The sequence below is a fragment of the Oncorhynchus gorbuscha genome, linkage group LG17, assembly GCF_021184085.1.
Source record: "Oncorhynchus gorbuscha isolate QuinsamMale2020 ecotype Even-year linkage group LG17, OgorEven_v1.0, whole genome shotgun sequence".
In the NCBI taxonomy this organism is placed as follows: domain Eukaryota; kingdom Metazoa; phylum Chordata; class Actinopteri; order Salmoniformes; family Salmonidae; genus Oncorhynchus; species Oncorhynchus gorbuscha.
Genome location: NC_060189.1, coordinates 8,142,004 through 8,164,748, shown reverse-complemented (window position 1 = coordinate 8,164,748; position 22,745 = coordinate 8,142,004). Strand labels below are relative to the sequence as shown.

General features: G+C 46.2%; 1 protein-coding gene across 1 annotated transcript in view; it reads left to right on the top strand.

Moving 5' to 3' along the window:
* The window catches only part of mdga2a (MAM domain containing glycosylphosphatidylinositol anchor 2a), a 205,828-nt gene that overhangs the window by 133,036 nt on the left and 50,047 nt on the right, over nt 1–22,745 (top strand). The window contains exon 9 of the mRNA XM_046309248.1: nt 10,893–11,162. Within this exon, the coding sequence (XP_046165204.1) occupies nt 10,893–11,162 (270 nt within the window). The remainder of the gene's footprint in view (nt 1–10,892; nt 11,163–22,745) is intronic.

The following is a 22,745-nucleotide window of genomic DNA, read 5'->3' as shown; positions in this document are numbered from 1 at the left end:
AGGGCGAGTCAACATTTTAATTTTCTACTTGCACGAATGCGCGGGCGCGCACACCCACACATAAATAAGAACCATGGACAGCCACATCGTATTTAGCTTACATTGAGTGGACTAAATCATTTTTGGTATCTTTTAGTTGTCACTGTATTAGACTAAGCATAGGTGATTTGATGTGGTCTGAAAATGTTGGAAACATTAACTTGCTTGACTGTGCTGTAGGTCATGTAACTGTTTGTTACATGCAATATGCTTTGGGATGAAACAACGGTGTGGTTGAATTTATTCTGCCACAGTGTCTTCTTATTGTCTCGGCCTTTAGGCCTATATATCACGGTGGCAAGGCATATGAACTAACAGTTTATAGAGCAAAACAACGCAATTATCACAACACATAGGTTGTAATATGGCTTATTTTTCCTGGCTTCCTCTTTGATTTGACCCACGCACAGCTACTGCGCTACGGATAGTTTTGTCACAGAATAGCAAACAGAATGTTTTTATTTTATTTTACCTTTATTTAACCAGGCAAGTCAGTTAAGAACAAATTCTTATTTTCAATGACGGCCTAGGAACAGTGGGTTAACTGCCTGTTCAGGGGCAGAACGACAGATTTTGTACCTTGTCAGCTCGGGTGTCATGTTTTGTCATTAATTATCATGTCTTGTCCCTGTGCTTCCCCTTCTATTCGTTTCCCTCTGCTGGTCTTATTAGGTTCTTTCCCTCTTTCTATCCCTCTCTCTCCCCCTCCCTCTCTCACTCTCTCGCTCTCTCTTCTCTCTATCGTTCCGTTCCTGCTCCCAGCTGTTCCTATTCCCCTAATCAATCATTTAGTCTTCCCACACCTGTTCCCGATCCTTTTCCCTGATTAGAGTCCCTATTTCTCTCCTTGTTTTCCGTACCTGCCCTTTCGGATCCTTGTCTATATTCACCGTGCTGTGTCTATGTTTTGCCCTGTCGTGTCGTGTTTCCCTCAGATGCTGCGTGGTGAGCAGGTGTCTGAGTCTGCTAGGTTCAAGTGCCTTCCCGAGGCAACCTGCAGTTCTTGATCATGTCTCCAGTCTGTTCTCGTCTTTACGAGTAGTATTATGCCTTTTGTTTTGTTAAGTATCTTACTGGATTAAAAACTCTGTTTTCGCCAAGTCGCTTTTGGGTCCTCATTCACCTGCATGACAGAAGGATCCGACCAAGGAATGGACCCAGCGACTACAGACGCTCGTAACACTGCCGTCGAGATCCAAGGAGCCATGCTCGGCAGACACGAGCAGGAATTGTCTGCTGCTCGCCATGCCGTGGAGAACCTGGCCGCTCAGGTTTCCGACCTCTCTGGACAGTTCCAGAGTCTTCGTCTCGTGCCACCTGTTACTTCCTGGCCTGCCGAGCCTCCAGAACCTAGGGTTAATAACCCACCTTGCTACTCCGGGCAGCCCACTGAGTGCCGCTCCTTTCTCACCCAGTGTGAGATTGTGTTCTCTCTCCAACCCAACACATACTCTAGAGAGAGAGCTCGGGTTGCTTACGTCATTTCACTCCTTACTGGCCGGGCTCGAGAGTGGGGCACAGCTATCTGGGAGGCAAGGGCTGATTGCTCTAACAAATACCAGAACTTTAAAGAGGAGATGATTCGGGTTTTTGACCGTTCAGTTTTTGGTAGGGAGGCTTCTAGGGCCCTGGCTTCCCTATGCCAAGGTGATCGATCCATAACGGATTACTCTATTGAGTTTCGCACTCTTGCTGCCTCTAGTGAGTGGAACGAGCCGGCGCTGCTCGCTCGTTTTCTGGAGGGACTCCACGCAGTGGTTAAGGATGAGATTCTCTCCCGGGAGGTTCCTTCAGATGTGGACTCTTTGATTGCTCTCGCCATCCGCATAGAACGACGGGTAGATCTTCGTCACCAGGCTCGTGGAAGAGAGCTCGCATCAACGGTGTTTCCCTGCTCCGCATCGCAACCATCTCCCTCCTCTGGCTCAGAGACTGAGCCCATGCAGCTGGGAGGGATTCGCATCTCGACTAAGGAGAGGGAACGGAGGATCACCAACCGCCTGTGCCTCTATTGCGGATTTGATGGACATTTTGTCAATTCATGTCCAGTAAAGGCCAGAGCTCATCAGTAAGCGGAGGGCTACTGGTGAGCGCTACTACTCAGGTCTCTTCATCTAGATCATGTACTACTATGTCGGTCCATCTACGCTGGACCGGTTCGGGTGCTACATGCAGTGCCTTGATTGACTCTGGGGCTGAGGGTTGTTTCATGGACGAAGCATGGGCTCGGAAACATGACATTCCTTTCAGACAGTTAGACAAGCCTACGCCCATGTTTGCCTTAGATGGTAGTCATCTTCCCAGTATCAGATTTGAGACACTACCTTTAACTCTCACAGTATCTGGTAACCACAGTGAGACTATTTCTTTTTTGATTTTTCGTTCACCTTTTACACCTGTTGTTTTGGGTCATCCCTGGCTAGTATGTCATAATCCTTCTATTAATTGGTCTAGTAATTCTATCCTATCCTGGAACGTTTCTTGTCATGTGAAGTGTTTAATGTCTGCCATCCCTCCCATTTCTTCTGTCCCCACTTCTCAGGAGGAACCTGGCGATTTGACAGGAGTGCCGGAGGAATATCATGATCTGCGCACGGTCTTCAGTCGGTCCCGAGCCAACTCCCTTCCTCCTCACCGGTCGTATGATTGTAGTATTGATCTCCTTCCGGGGACCACTCCTCCTCGGGGTAGACTATACTCTCTGTCGGCTCCCGAACGTAAGGCTCTCGAGGATTATTTATCTGTGTCTCTTGACGCCGGTACCATAGTGCCTTCTTCCTCTCCGGCCGGGGCGGGGTTCTTTTTGTTAAGAAGAAGGACGGTACTCTGCGCCCCTGCGTGGATTATCGAGGCTGAATGACATAACGGTTAAGAATCGTTATCCGCTTCCCCTTATGTCATCAGCCTTCGAGATTCTGCAGGGAGCCAGGTGCTTTACTAAGTTGGACCTTCGTAACGCTTACCATCTCGTGCGCATCAGAGAGGGGGACGAGTGGAAAACGGCGTTTAACACTCCGTTAGGGCATTTTGAGTACCGGGTTCTGCCGTTTGGTCTCGCCAATGCGCCAGCTGTTTTTCAGGCATTAGTTAATGATGTTCTGAGAGACATGCTGAACATCTTTGTTTTTGTCTATCTTGACGATATCCTGATTTTTTCACCGTCACTCGAGATTCATGTTCAGCACGTTCGACGTGTTCTACAGCGCCTTTTAGAGAATTGTCTCTACGTAAAGGCTGAGAAGTGCTCTTTTCATGTCTCCTCCGTTACTTTTCTCGGTTCCGTTATTTCCGCTGAAGGCATTCAGATGGATTCCGCTAAGGTCCAAGCTGTCAGTGATTGGCCCGTTCCAAGGTCACGTGTCGAGTTGCAGCGCTTTTTAGGTTTCGCTAATTTCTATCGGCGTTTCATTCGTAATTTCGGTCAAGTTGCTGCCCCTCTCACAGCTCTTACTTCTGTCAAGACGTGTTTTAAGTGGTCCGGTTCCGCCCAGGGAGCTTTTGATCTTCTAAAAGAACGTTTTACGTCCACTCCTATCCTCGTTACTCCTGACGTCACTAGACAATTCATTGTCGAGGTTGACGCTTCAGAGGTAGGCGTGGGAGCCATTCTATCCCAGCGCTTCCAGTCTGACGATAAGGTTCATCCTTGCGCTTATTTTTCTCATCGCCTGTCGCCATCTGAGCGCAACTATGATGTGGGTAACCGTGAACTGCTCGCCATCCGCTTAGCCCTAGGCGAATGGCGACAGTGGTTGGAGGGGGCGACCGTTCCTTTTGTCGTTTGGACAGACCATAAGAACCTTGAGTACATCCGTTCTGCCAAACGACTTAATGCCCGTCAAGCTCGTTGGGCGTTGTTTTTCGCTCGTTTCGAGTTTGTGATTTCTTACCGTCCGGGTAGCAAAAACACCAAGCCTGATGCCTTATCCCGTCTGTTTAGTTCTTCTGTGGCTTCTACTGATCCCGAGGGGATTCTTCCTTATGGGCGTGTTGTCGGGTTGACAGTCTGGGGAATTGAAAGACAGGTTAAGCAAGCACTCACGCACACTGCGTCGCCGCGCTGTCCTAGTAACCTCCTTTTCGTTCCTGTTTCCACTCGTCTGGCTGTTCTTCAGTGGGCTCACTCTGCCAAGTTAGCTGGTCATCCCGGTGTTCGAGGCACTCTTGCGTCTATTCGCCAGCGCTTTTGGTGGCCGACTCAGGAGCGTGACACGCGCCGTTTCGTGGCTGCTTGTTCGGACTGCGCGCAGACTAAGTCGGGTAACTCTCCTCCTGCCGGTCGTCTCAGACCGCTCCCCATTCCTTCTCGACCATGGTCTCACATCGCCCTAGACTTCATTACCGGTCTGCCTTTGTCTGCAGGGAAGACTGTGATTCTTACGGTTGTCGATAGGTTCTCTAAGGCGGCACATTTCATTCCCCTCGCTAAACTTCCTTCCGCTAAGGAGACGGCACAAATCATTATCGAGAATGTGTTCAGAATTCATGGCCTCCCGTTAGACGCCGTTTCAGACAGAGGTCCGCAATTCACGTCACAGTTTTGGAGGGAGTTCTGTCGTTTGATTGGTGCGTCCGTCAGTCTCTCTTCCGGGTTTCATCCCCAGTCTAACGGTCAAGCAGAGAGGGCCAATCAGACGATTGGTCGCATACTACGCAGCCTTTCTTTCAGAAACCCTGCGTCTTGGGCAGAACAGCTCCCTGGGCAGAATACGCTCACAACTCGCTTCCTTCGTCTGCTACCGGGTTATCTCCGTTTCAGAGTAGTCTGGGTTACCAGCCTCCTCTGTTCTCATCCCAGCTTGCCGAGTCCAGCGTTCCCTCCGCTCAAGCGTTTGTCCAACGTTGTGAGCGCACCTGGAGGAGGGTGAGGTCTGCACTTTGCCGTTACAGGGCACAGACTGTGAGAGCCGCCAATAAACGCAGGATTAATAGTCCAAGGTATTGTTGCGGCCAGAGAGTGTGGCTTTCCACTCGCAACCTTCCTCTTACGACAGCTTCTCGTAAGTTGACTCCGCGGTTCATTGGTCCGTTCCGTGTCTCCCAGGTCGTCAATCCTGTCGCTGTGCGACTGCTTCTTCCGCGACATCTTCGTCGCGTCCATCCTGTCTTCCATGTCTCCTGTGTCAAGCCCTTTCTTCGCACCCCGTTCGTCTTCCCTCCCCCTCCCGTCCTTGTCGAGAGCGCACCTATTTACAAGGTACGTAAGATCATGGACATACGTTCTCGGGACGGGGTCACCAATACTTAGTGGATTGGGAGGGTTACGGTCCTGAGGAGAGGAGTTGGGTTCCGTCTCGGGACGTGCTGGACCGTTCGCTTATTGATGATTTCCTCCGTTGCCGCCAGGGTTCCTCCTCGAGTGCGCCAGGAGGCGCTCGGTGAGTGGGGGGTACTGTCATGTTTTGTCATTAATTATCATGTCTTGTCCCTGTGCTTCCCCTTCTATTCGTTTCCCTCTGCTGGTCTTATTAGGTTCTTTCCCTCTTTCTATCCCTCTCTCTCCCCCTCCCTCTCTCACTCTCTCGCTCTCTCTTCTCTCTATCGTTCCGTTCCTGCTCCCAGCTGTTCCTATTCCCCTAATCAATCATTTAGTCTTCCCACACCTGTTCCCGATCCTTTTCCCTGATTAGAGTCCCTATTTCTCTCCTTGTTTTCCGTACCTGCCCTGTCGGATCCTTGTCTATATTCACCGTGCTGTGTCTATGTTTTGCCCTGTCGTGTCGTGTTTCCCTCAGATGCTGCGTGGTGAGCAGGTGTCTGAGTCTGCTAGGTTCAAGTGCCTTCCCGAGGCAACCTGCAGTTCTTGATCATGTCTCCAGTCTGTTCTCGTCTTTACGAGTAGTATTATGCCTTTTGTTTTGTTAAGTATCTTACTGGATTAAAAACTCTGTTTTCGCCAAGTCGCTTTTGGGTCCTCATTCACCTGCATGACATCGGGGGTTTGAACTTGCAACCTTCCTGTGAACCTGCAATGTGCCTACTCTGGTGTTGGCACGTGCTCGCTAGCCAACAACCCATAAAGTGTGGGTAGGCTAGTCAACAACCCATAAAGTGTGGGTAGGCTAGCCAACAACCCATAAAGTGTGGGTAGGCTAGTCAACAACCCATAAAGTGTGGGTAGGCTAGTCAACAACCCATAAAGTGTGGGTAGGCTAGTCAACAACCCATAAAGTGTGGGTAGGCTAGTCAACAACCCATAAAGTGTGGGTAGGCTAGTCAACAACCCATAAAGTGTGGGTAGGCTAGTCAACAACCCATAAAGTGTGGGTAGGCTAGTCAACAACCCATAAAGTGTGGGTAGGCTAGTCAACAACCCATAAAGTGTGGGTAGGCTAGTCAACAACCCATAAAGTGTGGGTAGGCTAGTCAACAACCCATAAAGTGTGGGTAGGCTAGTCAACAACCCATAAAGTGTGGGTAGGCTAGTCAACAACCCATAAAGTGTGGGTAGGCTAGTCAACAACCCATAAAGTGTGGGTAGGCTAGTCAACAACCCATAAAGTGTGGGTAGGCTAGTCAACAACCCATAAAGTGTGGGTAGGCTAGTCAACAACCCATAAAGTGTGGGTAGGCTAGTCAACAACCCAGAAAGTGTGGGTAGGCTAGTCAACAACCCATAAAGTGTGGGTAGGCTAGTCAACAACCCATAAAGTGTGGGTAGGCTAGTCAACAACCCATAAAGTGTGGGTAGGCTAGTCAACAACCCATAAAGTGTGGGTAGGCTAGTCAACAACCCATAAAGTGTGGGTAGGCTAGTCAACAACCCATAAAGTGTGGGTAGGCTAGTCAACAACCCATAAAGTGTGGGTAGGCTAGTCAACAACCCATAAAGTGTGGGTAGGCTAGTCAACAACCCATAAAGTGTGGGTAGGCTAGTCAACGTGACGAAAAGGAGCGACAACATTTGTATTTGTCAGCAGTCATGCATTGATCATCATCATCATGTCAACAGAATAATAATACCCTCAATATTTATTGGAAAGGAACATCAAGCTCATCATCATTTTTTTCCATTTGTAGCCTAATAAACTGCATGGTTTCCCGAGTTGTTGTGGGAGGACTACACACCGTATCATCGAATGACTCCAAGTTTACATCGGTATGATGGTTATTATATCAATATTTGTACATAAAAGGTGTTTCCACCGCCATTTCTCGTATAATTAATTTTACCCACACAAAAAGATCCCACAGTGTTGAACAAACAAATGATCTATAGGCATTTATCAATTTATAACCCGAAACCTCCTGTTTCCATCACAGCCGTCGTGATAATTATTTTATACCATATGACTGTGAATGGAAACACGGTTTATAAAGTGATATAAATGTGGTCCCTGTGATCAGCGCTAGGGAACTGGACGGTTCTACCGAGGATGGCTATTCCTTCTATGACCAAGGCTCTGTGTGTTTAATCCTGGGCCGTTCGTTAAGTATGGCATTAAAGCTGGCTTCCAGCCTAATTAGCGAAGCGTTAATTTATCCCCTCCAGTTTTAATTTATTTTTTAAAAAGAGAGAATACATTTTGGAGCTTCAAAAAAAAAAAAAAAGCTCAGACACTTGAAATTGTGAAAGTGCTATCATCACCCAGTCATGCAACGCTAGAATACGGGGAAATCCCCAGTTGGAACGAGCATGAAATGGAGCCAATTCACACTGCAGCTTTGCTGCCATTTTCCACGCTAAAAGAGATTGTCATCATTAATATTTATTTTGGGGAGAGAAAAAAAAACCCAGTCACAAGTAACATTGCATAGAAATAGTGATAAAGACAGTCCCATTATAATGTCAACAGTGCTTTTTTGGGTTCGCAGAAGGGTTTTGTAGTGTCTTCCAGAAACATCCCAGGAACATTTTAAGCACTTGCATAACACCTTACAGGAATATGATCTTTTAGGCCTACGTGTGTAGTTAAAAGGAGTCTACCCTGGTAACAACATTGTTTTAGCATAACAGTGTTCAGTGGAGCAATGGAACATGGTCTGTGAGTTTTAACGAAACAATACAATGTACTTTATTGTCCATGTACATGGAAATTCATTTTGTGACATCAGCATACATACTAACCCTACACAAACACAACACAGTATATCACATGCAGTACGGAAAAATGGAAAGTACACAAGTCACACATTTACATTTTCACATATTCAATTTCTCTGCTGTCTACTATCCGACAGTGTATTGAGCCCGCGTCTGTCCTGTGGCCTATTGTTCAGCATCCTATATCTGTCCCATGGCCCACTGTTCAGCATCCTACATCTGTCCTGTGGCCCACTGTTCAGCATCCAATATCTGTCCCATGGCCCACTGTTCAGCATCCTACATCTGTCCCATGGCCCATTGTTCAGCATCCTACATCTGTCTCATGGCCCACTGTTTAGCATCCTATATCTGTCCCATGGCCCACTGTTCAGCATCCTATATCTGTTCCATGGCCCACTGTTCAGCATCCTATATCTGTCCTATGGCCTACTGTTCAGCATCCAATATCTGTCCCATGGCCCACTGTTCAGCATCCTATATATGTCCTATGGCCCACTGTTCAGCATCCTACATCTGTCCCATGGCCTACTGTTCAGCATCCTACATCTGTCCCATGGCCCACTGTCCTATGGCCCACTGTTCAGCATCCTACAGCTGTCCCACGGTTCAGCAGCCTGATGGCCATCGGTATGGAACTTGCCCTGCTCCTATTCTTGCTGAACAGTGGGACCTTGTATCTCTTTCCAGAGCGCAGCAGTTCAAAACATTGGTTAAGATTGTGTGTGGGATCCTCTATTGATTCTCTTGGCCTTGTCCCTTTGCCCATTTATGGACTGTCAGTCCTTGCATCCGTAGCTAAGCCCCGTTCCTCAGCTTACCAAAACAGGGTCATGATCAGGCTGTTGAAATAACAGATTATGCCTTTAAGGTTTTCTTTTTCCTTTTTTTCTTTGTTTAGCTTTTGTTTAGGCCTTTTTGTTCTACAGTAAATAATAACTGCAGTAAATAATAACAAGTACTAACCTCACACCAATAATGAATAAACTCTTCGGTTGTCCTCATAGGATAAATATTTTTGGTTCCAGGTAGAACCCTTTTGGGTTTCATGTAGAAACCTCTGTGGAAACGCTTCTACATGGAACCCAAAGGGTTCTACTTAGTACCAAAAAGGATTCTACAAAGGGTTCTCCTGTGAGGACAGTCTTTTTTAGGTTACCCTTTTAGGCTCTAGATAGTACCATTTCATTCTAAAAGTGTAATGTTGGTGACTTTCAGGAGGAAAATACTAAGCTTTGTTGTTCTAAAGTTCATTTCCTTGTATGGATTTAAATGTCATGTTATGTTATTCTCTGGAGCCAGTTGCATTTTGCATTGTTGAGGATGTTTGAATTGTATAGGCTTGTCAGAGGACAGTAATTTAGCTACAAAATTCCACGCGTATTGTATGTGACTAGAACATTTCGAAGTTTGTTCATTTAGGTGTAGTAATATTAAGTTTCAGACCGTGGCCTAAGGGAGGCTTGCCTGAAGCCTCATTGTGGATAGTGGTGGTTAGGTGCTAGGTGGGCTGTAAGCATGCTAACAGGGATCCTACCACTTCCACGTCTTTGCACTCTAATATGCTGTTGCTAAGCTGGAAACAAACGTCTTGGGTCACTGACCTTCAGGCTCTACAGACTACTTTCTAGGTATCCATAAGATTAAGTATATTTGCAATTCCGGAGAAATGTTTCTTTTAAGTGTTTCTGGAGCATTATCTCGTATGGTGCCACTCAGAAATTCTGTGAATCACGCTCGTTTTTCTCAGAGCGGAAGACGGTCCCTATGGATTCAACCAGCCATTCTGTGTATTCAAGCAGGAAGCTCAGTCGAGTTAATAGAGGACAGTTCCTCTGAGAGTTCTCAAAATTAGACATGAAACAGGAAAAATATCTCAGAGGCCCTCAAAATATCTCCCGCTAAAGAGCCTTGCGTAAAACAACAATACAACAACTAATTCAAAGTAGTTGAATGCCAGTCAGTCAAAGGTTGTTAAGCTGCAGACAATAAGCTCTGGTACCCTAGACTTGTGACTTCTGAGTTCCTATGTTAGCCTTTTTATGTTAGCCTTTTTATGTTAGCCTTTTCATGTTAGCATGTTAGCCTTCTCATGTTAGCCTTTTCATGTTAGCCTTTTCATGTTAGCCTTTTCATGTTAGCCTTTTCATGTTAGCCTTTTCATGTTAGCCTTTTCATGTTAGCCTTCTCATGTTAGCCTGTAGCCTGTTTCGCCCATATACTGGACTCTGACTCCCGCGGCGTAACCAGGTTTGCTAGGTGTGCCAAAGAGCGACAGGAACATTTTAGAGCTGTGTTTAGATTACTTTCCAGTAAAGTCGTAGCGGATAATTGATAAAGCCACGCATCTCATTACTGATGCGTTAGGAATAATTACTGCAGTAGATAATGTAAAGGCTGGATAAATAAGGGAACTTTAAAGTCCCGTGAGTGGGGAACTTCTGGATGCAGAGGAATGGATTTTGTTTGGGTTGACGTACGGAGCAAGGCTTGGGATGCTGCCTGTGTGTGGAGGACAGTTTTGCTGAATTCCAAATCGACTGCTAGTCCTCTATACACCCCTACTCCCGAGGCACTCCTGTAGATCTGAGAGGAGTTGATAGGTGTAAACAATATGGGGAAGCAATTACCATATTGTTTGCACCTACCAAAATCAGATATCCATAGGGGCTAGGGGTTATTTTAGGACAGGTCCATTGCTACTCTGTGCCTGACTGATATAGTATAAGGGATAGTGATTGATTTGGGATCCAGCCTTTGTCTCCCTCCCTGCCTGTCTGACTATGGCCTTCTGTCTTCCTCTCCATAGATCCGCCGGCGGTGGAGCCACTGTTCACAGAGATCCGCCAGGGTTTGGGTCGCGCCTTCACCCTCAACTGCCGCATGCTGCGGGCCCACCCTTCCAAGGTGCTCAAGTACGAGTGGAAGCTGGGCACCCGGCTGCTGACCATGGGCCAGTTGGATCAGCGCGACGAGACTGACTACCACGTCAGAGCCCTCAACAGGGAAGGCTACGGGGAGTATACCTGTGAAGTGACCAATGAGGCCGGGGCGGGTGCCTGCAGGTTCTTAGTCACAGGTGTGTATGACAGACGTCGTTGGCCATTCCGGTTTCTAAATTTGCTTTGCGCTGAGTAGATTGTTTGATACTAAGTGGTCTGCTAGTGTTGATATTGAGACCAATACTGATCCATTTCTAATCATATTCTCCTCCATTGTCTCCATACATGTCCAATGTCTTACCTCGAATCAGACGTTAGTACATTAAATTCACTGCTTTAGGTTGCGGTGCATTCTGAAAGTATTCAGGACCCTTGACTTTTTCCACATTTTGTTACATTACAGCCTTATTCTAAAAAAAGCTACCACAATACCTCATAATGACAAAGCAAAAACAGTTTTTTAGATTTTTCTGCAAATGTATAAAAAAATGTTTTTAAAACTGTAAAAATACATTTACATAAGTATTCAGACCCTTCACTGAAGCATCTTTGGCAGGGATTACAGCCTTGAGTCTTCTTGGGTTTGACGCTACAAGCTTGGCACACCTGTATTTGGGGAGTTTCTCCCATTCTTCGCTGCAAATCCTCTCAAGCTCTGTCAGGTTGAATGGGGAGCGTTGCTGCAAAGCTATTTCCAGGTCTCTCCAGTGATGTTCGATCGGGTTCAGGTCCGGGCTCTGGCTGGGCCACTCAAGGACATTCTGAGACTTGACCTGAAGCCATTCCTACGTTGTCTTCGCTATGTGCTTAGAGTCATTGTCCTGTTGGAAGGTGAACCTTCGCCCCAGTCTGAGGTCTTGAACGCTCTGGAGCAGGTTTTCATCAAGGATCTCTCTGTACTTTGCGCCATTTATCTTTTCCTTGATCCTGACTAGTCTCCCAGTCCCTGCCTCTGAAAAACATCCCCACCACCATGCTTCACCGTAGGGATGGTACCAGAAAATCTTGTTTCTCATTGTCCGAGAGTCCTTTGGGTGCCTTTTGGCAAATTCCTAGTTATGTGCCTTTTACTGAGGAGTGGCTTCTGTCTGTCTATTCTATGATAAAGGCCTGATTGGTGGAGTGCTACAGAGATGGTTGTCCTTCTGGACTGTTCTCCCATCTCCACAGAGGCACTCAGGAGCTCTCTCTCAGAGTGACCATCGAGTTCTTGGTTACCTCCCTGACCAAGGCTATTCTCCCCTGATTGCTCAGTTAAGCCGAGCAGAAATTTGTTGGTACACTTTCCGAGATCTGTGCCTTGACACAACCCTGTCTCTGAGCTCTATGGACAATTCCTTCAACCTTATGGCTTGGTTTTTGCTCTGACATGCACTGTCAACTGTGGGACCTTATATAGACAGGTGTGTGCCTTTCCAAATCATGTCCAATCAATTGAATTTACCACAGGTGGACTCCCATCAAGTTGTTGAAACATCTCAAGGATGATCAATGGAAACAGGATGCACCTGAGCTCAATTTCGAGTCTCATAGCAAAGGGTCTGAATACTTATGTCAATAAGGTATTTCTGTTTTTAAATTATCATTTAAAAAAAACAGTTTTTGGTTTGTCATTATGGGGTATTGTTTATAGATTGATGAGGAAATATTTATTTAATCCATTTTAGAATAAGGCTGTAACTTAGCAAAATGTGGAAAATGTCAAGGGGTCTAAATTCTTTCCAAATGCCCTGTATGTAGTAGTCAGACCTGTAAATAGTAACAAGCAGTGGCTAACTGAGAATTGTGCATCAATGGAGAGCTGCCCCTTCACTTTCCTCACTACTCCTGGACACAACGGCTTAATCCCAAAAGGCACCCTACTCCCTACTTAATGCACTACTTTTGACCAGGGCCCATAGGGAATAGGGTGCCATTTGGGATGCACACAGCTTATTGATTCGATTCACGTTCACTTTCTGTGATTGCTGTTGGTTGCAGCGATACTCTCATTGTCAATACCCCATTGTCAATACCCGGAGACAAGTAGAATCCACTCTCTGTCTATTCTAATCAAATGTATCCCATGGAGATGGCCTTGTTAGCCCTTATGAAAAACATTTATAAAAACCTAATAAGCTGCTTATCTGCAACACGACAAACAGTTGCTTGTTTTCACTGCTAGCAGCAGACATAAGCAAGGAAGTTTGCACCGAATTTAAATTATTTATTGAATAGATGACAGGCTGATGATGCATTTATAATAATTAATATATGTTTGAACATACAACATGCAAGATGTCATTGTAATGATTAACACCTCTGGAAATAAAAATGGGGCGCATTAGGGTTTTGGTATTAGTGTTCTTAGTTCTAAGTGTTTTGGTATTCGTGTTCTTATCTCTCAGTGTTTTGGTATTAGTGTTCTTAGTTCTAAGTGTTTTGGTATTAGTGTTCTTATCTCTCAGTGTTTTGGTATTAGTGTTCTTAGTTCTCAGTGTTTTGGTATTAGTGTTCTCAGTGTTTTGGTATTAGTGTTTTTAGCTCTCAGTGTTTTGGTATTAGTGTTCTTAGTGTTTTTGGATTAGTGTTCTCAGCGTTTTGGTGTTAGTGTTCTTAGTTCTCAGTGTTTTGGTATTAGTGTTCTCAGTGTTTTGGTATTAGTGTTCTCAGTGTTTTGGTATTACTATTCTCAGTGTTTTGGTATTAGTGTTCTTAGCTCTCAGTGTTTTGGTATTAGTGTTCTTAGTTCTCAATGTTTTGGTATTAGTGTTCTTAGTTCTCAGTGTTTTGGTATTAGTGTTCTCAGTGTTTTTATATTAGTGTTCTTAGTTCTCAGTGTTTTGGTATTAGTGTTCTTAGTTCTCAGTGTTTTGGTATTAGTTTTCTTAGTTCTCCGTTTTTGGTATTAGTGTTCTCAGCGTTTTGGTATTCGTGTTCTTATCTCTCAGTGTTTTGGTATTAGTGTTCTCAGAGTTTTGGTATTAGTGTTCTTAGTTCTCAGTGTTTTGGTATTAGTGTTCTCAGTGTTTTGGTATTAGTGTTCTCAGTGTTTTGGTATTAGTGTTCTTAGCTCTCAGTGTTTTGCTATTAGTGTTCTCAGCGTTTTGGTATTAGTGTTTTTAGCTCTCTGTGTTTTGGTATTAGTGTTCTTAGCTCTCAGTGTTTTGGTATTAGTGTTCTTAGTTCTCAGTGTTTTGGTATTAGTGTTCTTAGCTCTCAGTGTTTTGGTATTAGTGTTCTCAGTGTTTTGGTAGCTCTCAATGGTTTTAACGGGGTATTAATGTTCTCAGTGTTTTGGTATGAGTGTTCTAGGCTCTCAGTGTTTTGGTATTAGTGTTCTTAGCTCTCAGTGTTTTGGTTTTAGTGTTCTTAGCTCTCAGTGTTTTGGTATTAGTGTTCTTAGCTCTCAGTGTTTTGGTATTAGTGTTCTAGGCTCTCAGTGTTTTGGTATTAGTGTTCTAGGCTCTCAGTGTTTTGGTATTAGTGTTCTTAGCTCTCAGTGTTTTGGTTTTAGTGTTCTTAGCTCTCAGTTTTGTGGTATTAGTGTTCTTAGCTCTCAATTGTGTGGTATTCGTGTTCTAGTCACTCAGTGTTTTGGTATTAGTGTCACGCTCGTCTGAATGAATGGACCAAGGCGCAGCGTACTTAGAGTCGTACTTAGGGTCGTACTCTGCGGATGTTGTAGAGCATGAACCTACAGGAACGGGCCACCGCCTTGATGTTAGTTGAGAACGACAGGGTGTTGTCCAGGATCACGCCAAGGTTCTTAGCGCTCTGGGAGGAGGACACAATGGAGTTGTCAACCGTGATGGCGAGATCATGGAACGGGCAGTCCTTCCCCGGGAGGAAGAGCAGCTCCGTCTTGCCGAGGTTCAGCTTGAGGTGGTGATCCGTCATCCACACTGATATGTCTGCCAGACATGCAGAGATGCGATTCGCAACCTGGTCATCAGAAGGGGGAAAGGAGAAGATTAATTGTGTGTCGTCTGCATAGCAATGATAGGAGAGACCATGTGAGGTTATGACAGAGCCAAGTGACTTGGTGTATAGCGAGAATAGGAGAGGGCCTAGAACAGAGCCCTGGGGGACACCAGTGGTGAGAGCGCGTGGTGAGGAGACAGATTCTCGCCACGCCACCTGGTAGGAGCGACCTGTCAGGTAGGACGCAATCCAAGCGTGGGCCGCGCCGGAGATGCCCAACTCGGAGAGGGTGGAGAGGAGGATCTGATGGTTCACAGTATCGAAGGCAGCAGATAGGTCTAGAAGGATGAGAGCAGAGGAGAGAGAGTTAGCTTTAGCGGTGCGGAGCGCCTCCGTGATACAGAGAAGAGCAGTCTCAGTTGAATGACTAGTCTTGAAACCTGACTGATTTGGATCAAGAAGGTCATTCAGAGAGAGATAGCGGGAGAGCTGGCCAAGGACGGCACGTTCAAGAGTTTTGGAGAGAAAAGAAAGAAGGGATACTGGTCTGTAGTTGTTGACATCGGAGGGATCGAGTGTAGGTTTTTTCAGAAGGGGTGCAACTCTCGCTCTCTTGAAGACGGAAGGGACGTAGCCAGCGGTCAGGGATGAGTTGATGAGCGAGGTGAGGTAAGGGAGAAGGTCTCCGGAAATGGTCTGGAGAAGAGAGGAGGGGATAGGGTCAAGCGGGCAGGTTGTTGGGCGGCCGGCCGTCACAAGACGCGAGATTTCATCTGGAGAGAGAGGGGAGAAAGAGGTCAGAGCACAGGGTAGGGCCGTGTGAGCAGAACCAGCGGTGTCGTTTGACTTAGCAAACGAGGATCGGATGTCGTCGACCTTCTTTTCAAAATGGTTGACGAAGTCATCTGCAGAGAGGGAGGAGGGGGGGGAGGGGGAGGAGGATTCAGGAGGGAGGAGAAGGTGGCAAAGAGCTTCCTAGGGTTAGAGGCAGAAGCTTGAAATTTAGAGTGGTAGAAAGTGGCATTAGCAGCAGAGACAGAAGAGGAAAATGTAGAGAGGAGGGAGCGAAAGGATGCCAGGTCCGCAGGGAGGCGAGTTTTCCTCCATTTCCGCTCTGCTGCCCGGAGCCCTGTTGTGGCTGGTAATGAATCTCTAGCATAGCAGTAACATTGCTGCGGTAGTGGTTGGTAATGAATCTCTAGCATAGCAGTAACATTGCTACGGTAGTGGCTGGTAATGACTCTAGCATAGCAGTAACATTGCTACGGTAGTGGCTGGTAATGACTCTAGCATAGCAGTAACATTGCTGCGGCAGTGGTTGGTAATGAATCTCTAGCATAGCAGTAACATTGCTACGGTAGTGGCTGGTAATGACTCTAGCATAGCAGTAACATTGCTACGGTAGTGGCTGGTAATGACTCTAGCATAGCAGTAACATTGCTACGGTAGTGGCTGGTAATGAATGCTTGACAAGATGACAGCTTCACATTTCTGAGGAGTTGCTTGTGAAATATTGATGACAGGGTTTAACTGTGAGGCTGGACTCTGCTGTAGCTGCAGCTCAGCTCTCCGCCCACGGAAAAATGTGGCTTCACGTCCCAGTTACCAAAGACCAAAGCCTTACTTAAAAACCATGGTTCTCATCCCTCATATCAGCCTTACCTAATAGGCTAAATGACTAAAATGTAAAGATATGAGATATCTGTCTGTTTCACCATACGTGAAGTTATTTTGTAACACCCACTGGATAACCATGTAGAGTTCAGAGTGTGTAGTACCTCTGCTGGACAGGTACTGTGTGTGTATGCGTGTGCGTGTGTGTCTGTGTGTGTGTGGACAGGTAAGATTCGACTGGAGTGTGTGTGTGTGGACAGGTAAGATTAGACTGGAGTGTGTAAGCTACCCACCACCTGGTGACCCTTCGACTGTGTGGCTAAAGGAGGGGTCAAATGGGAGGGGTTCGTATGGGAGGGGTCAGATAGGAGAGGTCACTCCGGGTCCAGTCCCTGCTGAGTCTAATCTTGTAGCTTATAAAACTGGGCAGTTTTATCTCAAATCTCTTCATTCATAGACTCAATAATGGACACTCATACTGACAGTTGTGGCTGCTTTGCGTGATGTATTGTTGTCTCTACCGTCTTGTCCTTTGTGCTGTTGTCTGTGCCCAATAATGTTTGTACCATGTTTTGTGCTGCCACCATGTTGTGTTGCTACCATGTTGTCGTTGTCATGTTGTGTTGCTACTTTGCTGTGTTGTCATGTGTTGGTGCAATGCAATGTTGTTGTCTTTAGGTCTCTCTTTATGTAGTGTTCTGTTGTCTCTCTTGTCGTGATGATGTCTGTTTTGTCCTAAAATCTTTATTTCATTTATTTTGTATTTCTAATCCCAGCCCCCGTTGTCATGCAGGTAAAAGAGGACCCAAAAGCGACTTAACAGAAACAGAGTTTAATAATGTTCAAAACGGAATAACTGACATCCTCTAGATTTGTAGAGGGGAAAACAACTGGAGAGCGGCCACAGACTGCAGGTCGCATAGGCGCAGGCCGTAGTCGACTGAGACACCTGCTCACACGCAGCGTCTGATGAAGGCACAAAACACGACAGGACAGGGTGATACACAATCACGGCAAAAACACGACAGGACAGGGCGAAACGCAATCACAGCATGGTGAATACAATATAAGGAACCGACGGCACAGGAACGGATCACAAAGGAATAAATAGGGACTCTAATCAGGGGAAAGGATCGGGAACAGGTGTGGGAAGACTAAATGATGATTAAATAGGAACAGCTGGGAGCAGGAACGGAACGATAGAGAGAAGAGAGAGCAAATGAGAGAGGGAGGGGGAGAGAGAGGGATAGGAGGGAAAGAACCAAATAAGACCAGCAGAGGGAAACGAATAGCATGGGGAGCACAGGGACAAGACATGATAATAAATGACAAACATGACAGTACCCCCCACTCACCGAGCGCCTCCTGGCGCTCTCGAGGAGGAACACTGGCAGCAACGGAGGAAATCATAGATCAAACGGTCCAGCACGTGAGAAAGAACCCAACTCCTCTCCTCAGGACCGTGAAAAACGATAAAAAGGGAAACTAGGGTACTATTGAGAACTAGGGACAGACTGAGACACAGCAAGGGCAGGGACAAGAACAGGAGAGATGCGATGGCAGGGAACAGACTGAGACCCAGCAAGACCAGGAGCAGAAGCAGAAAAAAATTACCAGACTTCTTCTGCGCGCAGTCTGAACACGCAGTTGTGTCACGCTCCTGAGTCGGCCACCAAAAGCGCTGGCGACAGACGCAAGAGTGCCTCGAACACCGGGATGACCAGCTAACTTGGCAGAGTGAGCCCACTGAAGAACAGCCAGACGAGTGGAAACAGGAACGAAAAGGAGGTTACTAGGACAAGCGCGCGGCGACGCAGTGTGCGTGAGTGCTTGCTTAACCTGTCTTTCAATTCCCCAGACTGTCAACCCGACAACACGCCCATAAGGAAGAATCCTGAGATCAGTAGAAGCCACAGAAGAACTAAACAGACATAAGGCATCAGGCTTGGTGTTCTTGCTACCCGGACGGTAAAAATCACAAACTAAACGAGCGAAAAACAACGCCCAACGAGCTTGAGGGCATTAAGTCGTTTGGCAGAACGGATGTACTCAAGGTTCTTATGGTCTGTCCAAACGACAAAAGGAACGGTCGCCCCTCCAACCACTGTTTTCGCCTTTGGCAGCAGTTCACGGTTACCCACATCATAGTTGCGCTCAGATGGCGACAGGCGATGAGAAAAATAAGCGCAAGGATGAACCTTATCGTCAGACTGGAAGCGCTGGGATAGAATGGCTCCCACGCCTACCTCTGAAGCGTCAACCTCGACAATAAATTGTCTAGTGACGTCAGGAGTAACGAGGATAGGAGCGGACGTAAAACGTTCTTTTAGAAGATCAAAAGCTCCTGGGCGGAACCGGACCACTTAAAACACGTCTTGACAGAAGTAAGAGCTGTGAGAGGGGCAGCAACTCAAATGAAACGCCGAGAAATTATTTTGATCACTGACAGCTTTTAGCGGAATCCATCTGAATGCCTTCAGCGGAAATAACGGAACCGAGAAAAGTAACGGAGGAGACATGAAAAGAGCACTTCTCAGCCTTTACGTTTCTCTTAACACGTCGAACGTGCTGAACATGAATCTCGAGTGACGGAGAAAAAATCAGGATATCGTCAAGATAGACAAAAACAAAAATGTTCAGCATGTCTCTCAGAACATCATTAACTAATGCCTGAAAAACAGCTGGCGCATTGGCGAGACCGAACGGCAGAACCCGGTACTCAAAATGCCCTAACGGAGTGTTAAACGCCGTTTTCCACTCGTCCCCCTCTCTGATGCGCACGAGATGGTAAGCGTTAGAAGGTCCAACTTAGTAAAGCACCTGGCTCCCTGCAGAATCTCGAAGGCTGATGACATAAGTAACGATTCTTAACCGTTATGTCATTCAGCCCTCGATAATCACGCAGGGGCGCAGAGTACCGTCCTTCTTCTTAACAAAAAGAACCCCGCCCCGGCCGGAGAAGAAGAAGGCACTATGGTACCGGCGTCAAGAGACACAGACAAATAATCCTCGAGAGCCTTACGTTCGGGAGCCGACAGAGAGTATAGTCTACCTCGAGGAGGCGTGGTCCCTGGAAGGAGATCAATACTACAATCATACGACCGGTGAGGAGGAAGGGAGTTGGCTCGGGACCGACTGAAGACCGTGCGCAGATCATGATATTCCTCCGGCACTCCTGTCAAATCGCCAGGTTCCTCCTGAGAAGTAGGGAGAGAAGAAACGGGAGGGATGGCAGACATTAAACACTTCACATGACAAGAAACGTTCCAGGATAGGATAGAATTACTAGACCAATTAATAGAAGGATTATGACATACTAGCCAGGGATGACCCAAAACAACAGGTGTAAACGGTGAACGGAAAATCAAAAAAGAAATAGTCTCACTGTGGTTACCAGATACTGTGAGAGTTAAAGGTAGTGTCTCAAATTTGATACTGGGAAGATGACTACCATCTAAGGCAAACATGGGCGTAGGCTTGTCTAACGGTCTGAAAGGAATGTTATGTTTCCGAACCCATGCTTCGTCCATGAAACAACCCTCAGCCCCAGAGTCAATCAAGGCACTGCATGTAGCACCCGAACCGGTCCAGCGTAGATGGACCGACATAGTAGTACAAGATCTAGATGAAGAGGACTGAGTAGTAGCGCTCACCAGTAGCCCTCCGCTTACTGATGGGCTCTGGCCTCTTACTGGACATGAATTAACAAAATGTCCAGCAACTCCGCAATAGAGGCACAGGCGGTTGGTGATCCTCCGTTCCCTCTCCTTATTCGAGATGCGAATCCCTCCCAGCTGCATGGGCTCAGTCTCAAAGCCAGAGGAGGGAGATGGTTGCGATAGCAGGGAAACACCGTGATGCGAGCTCTCTTCCACGAGCCCGGTGACGAAGATCTACCCGTCGTTCTATGCGGATGGCGAGAGCAATCAAAGAGTCCACATCTGAAGGAACCTCCCGGGAGAGAATCTCATCCTTAACCGCTGCGTGGAGTCCCTCCAGAAAACGCTCGTTCCACTCACTAGAGGCAGCAAGAGTGCGAAACTCAATGGAATAATCCGTTATGGACCGTTCACCTTGGCATAAGGAAGCCAGGGCCCTAGAAGCCTCCTCACCAAAAACTGAACGGTCAAAAACCCGAATCATCTCCTCTTTAAAGTTCTGGAATCTGTTAGAGCAATCAGCCCTTGCCTCCCAGATAGCTGTGCCCCATTCTCGAGCCCGGCCAGTAAGGAGTGAAATGACGTAAGCAACCCGAGCTCTCTCTCTAGAGTATGTGTGGGGTTGGAGAGAGAACACAATCTCACACTGCGTGAGAAAGGAGCGGCACTCAGTGGGCTGCCCGGAGTAGCAAGGTGGGTTATTAACCCTGGGTTCTGGAGGCTCGGCAGGCCAGGGAGTAACAGGTGGCACGAGACGTGACTCTGGAACTGTCCAGAGAGGTCGGAAACCTGAGCGGCCAGGTTCTCCACGGCATGGCGAGCAGCAGACAATTCCTGCTCGTGTCTGCCGAGCATGGCTCCTTGGAACTCGACGGCAGTGTAACGCGTCTGAAGTCGCTGGGTCCATTCCTTGGTCGGTTCCTTCTGTCATGCAGGTAAAAGAGGACCCAAAAGCGACTTAACAGAAACAGAGTTTAATAATGTTCAAAACGGAATAACTGACATCCTCTAGATTTGTAGAGGGGAAAACAACTGGAGAAGCGGCCACAGACTGCAGGTCGCTAGGCGCAGGCCGTAGTCGACTGAGACACCTGCTCACACGCAGCGTCTGATGAAGGCACAAAACACGACAGGACAGGGTGATACACAATCACGGCAAAAACACGACAGGACAGGGCGAAACGCAATCACAGCATGGTGAATACAATATAAGGAACCGACGGCACAGGAACGGATCACAAAGGAATAAATAGGGACTCTAATCAGGGGAAAGGATCGGGAACAGGTGTGGGAAGACTAAATGATGATTAGGGGAATAGGAACAGCTGGGAGCAGGAACGGAACGATAGAGAGAAGAGAGAGCGAGAGAGTGAGAGAGGGAGGGGGAGAGAGAGGGATAGGAGGGAAAGAACCAAATAAGACCAGCAGAGGGAAACGAATAGCATGGGGAGCACAGGGACAAGACATGATAATAAATGACAAACATGACACCCGTCCCCACAGGAGGCCTTTTGGTTAGCCGTCATTGTAAATTTCTAGCCGTCATTGTAAATTTCTTAACTGACTTGTCTAGTTAAATAAAGGTTTAAAACATATACAAATGAAAGAAAGAAATAGCCAATAGGCTTTCAGGTGCTTCTCTCTGAAGTCATACTCCCATTGATCTCAATGACTTTGTGGTCATCATTGTGCAACTGTTATAAAGGCATTCATAGACTATGTTGTGACTTCAGACAACACATCCATGTATACAGTATATACAGTATATACATTCTTACTTATAGACTATATATTCTGTCTTACCAACAACACAAACATGTTTTCATTGTAAATTATAGATGGGAGATACATGATTTTAGGTAACTTTGTTTTCTTTCAATCACACAAAGTTTGGAATTATATTGATCTAGCTGGCATCAAACCAGATCAAATATTTGTTTTTAGTCAAATGGAGAGATTATTTTTATTTTTTAAATGTGTTGTATCATGTTTTTATTTATTTAACCAGGCAAGTCAGTTACGAACAAATTATTATTTACAATGACAGCCTAGGAACAGTGGGTTAACTGCCTGTTCAGGGGCAGAACGACAGATTTTTACATTGTCAGCTCGGGGACGCTCTAACCACTAGGCTACCTGCCAATATATGAGATATTAGATATTAATGTCACATTCATGTCAAGATATGAAACGGATTCATCTAACTCGCATAGCTAGAATGATTAATCTAATTCACATAGCTGGAATGATTCAGCTAACTCACATAGCTACAGTAGAATGATTAATCTAATTCACATAGCTAGAATGATTAATCTAATTCACATAGCTAGAATGATTTAGCTAACTCACGTAGCTACAGTAGAATGATTAATCTAATTCACATAGCTAGAATGATTCAGCTAACTCACATAGCTAGAATGATTCATCTAACTCACATAGCTAGAATGATTCAGTTAACTCACATAGCTAGAATGATTCATCTAACTCACATAGCTAGAATGATTCAGCTAACTCACATAGCCACAGTAGAATGATTAATCTAAC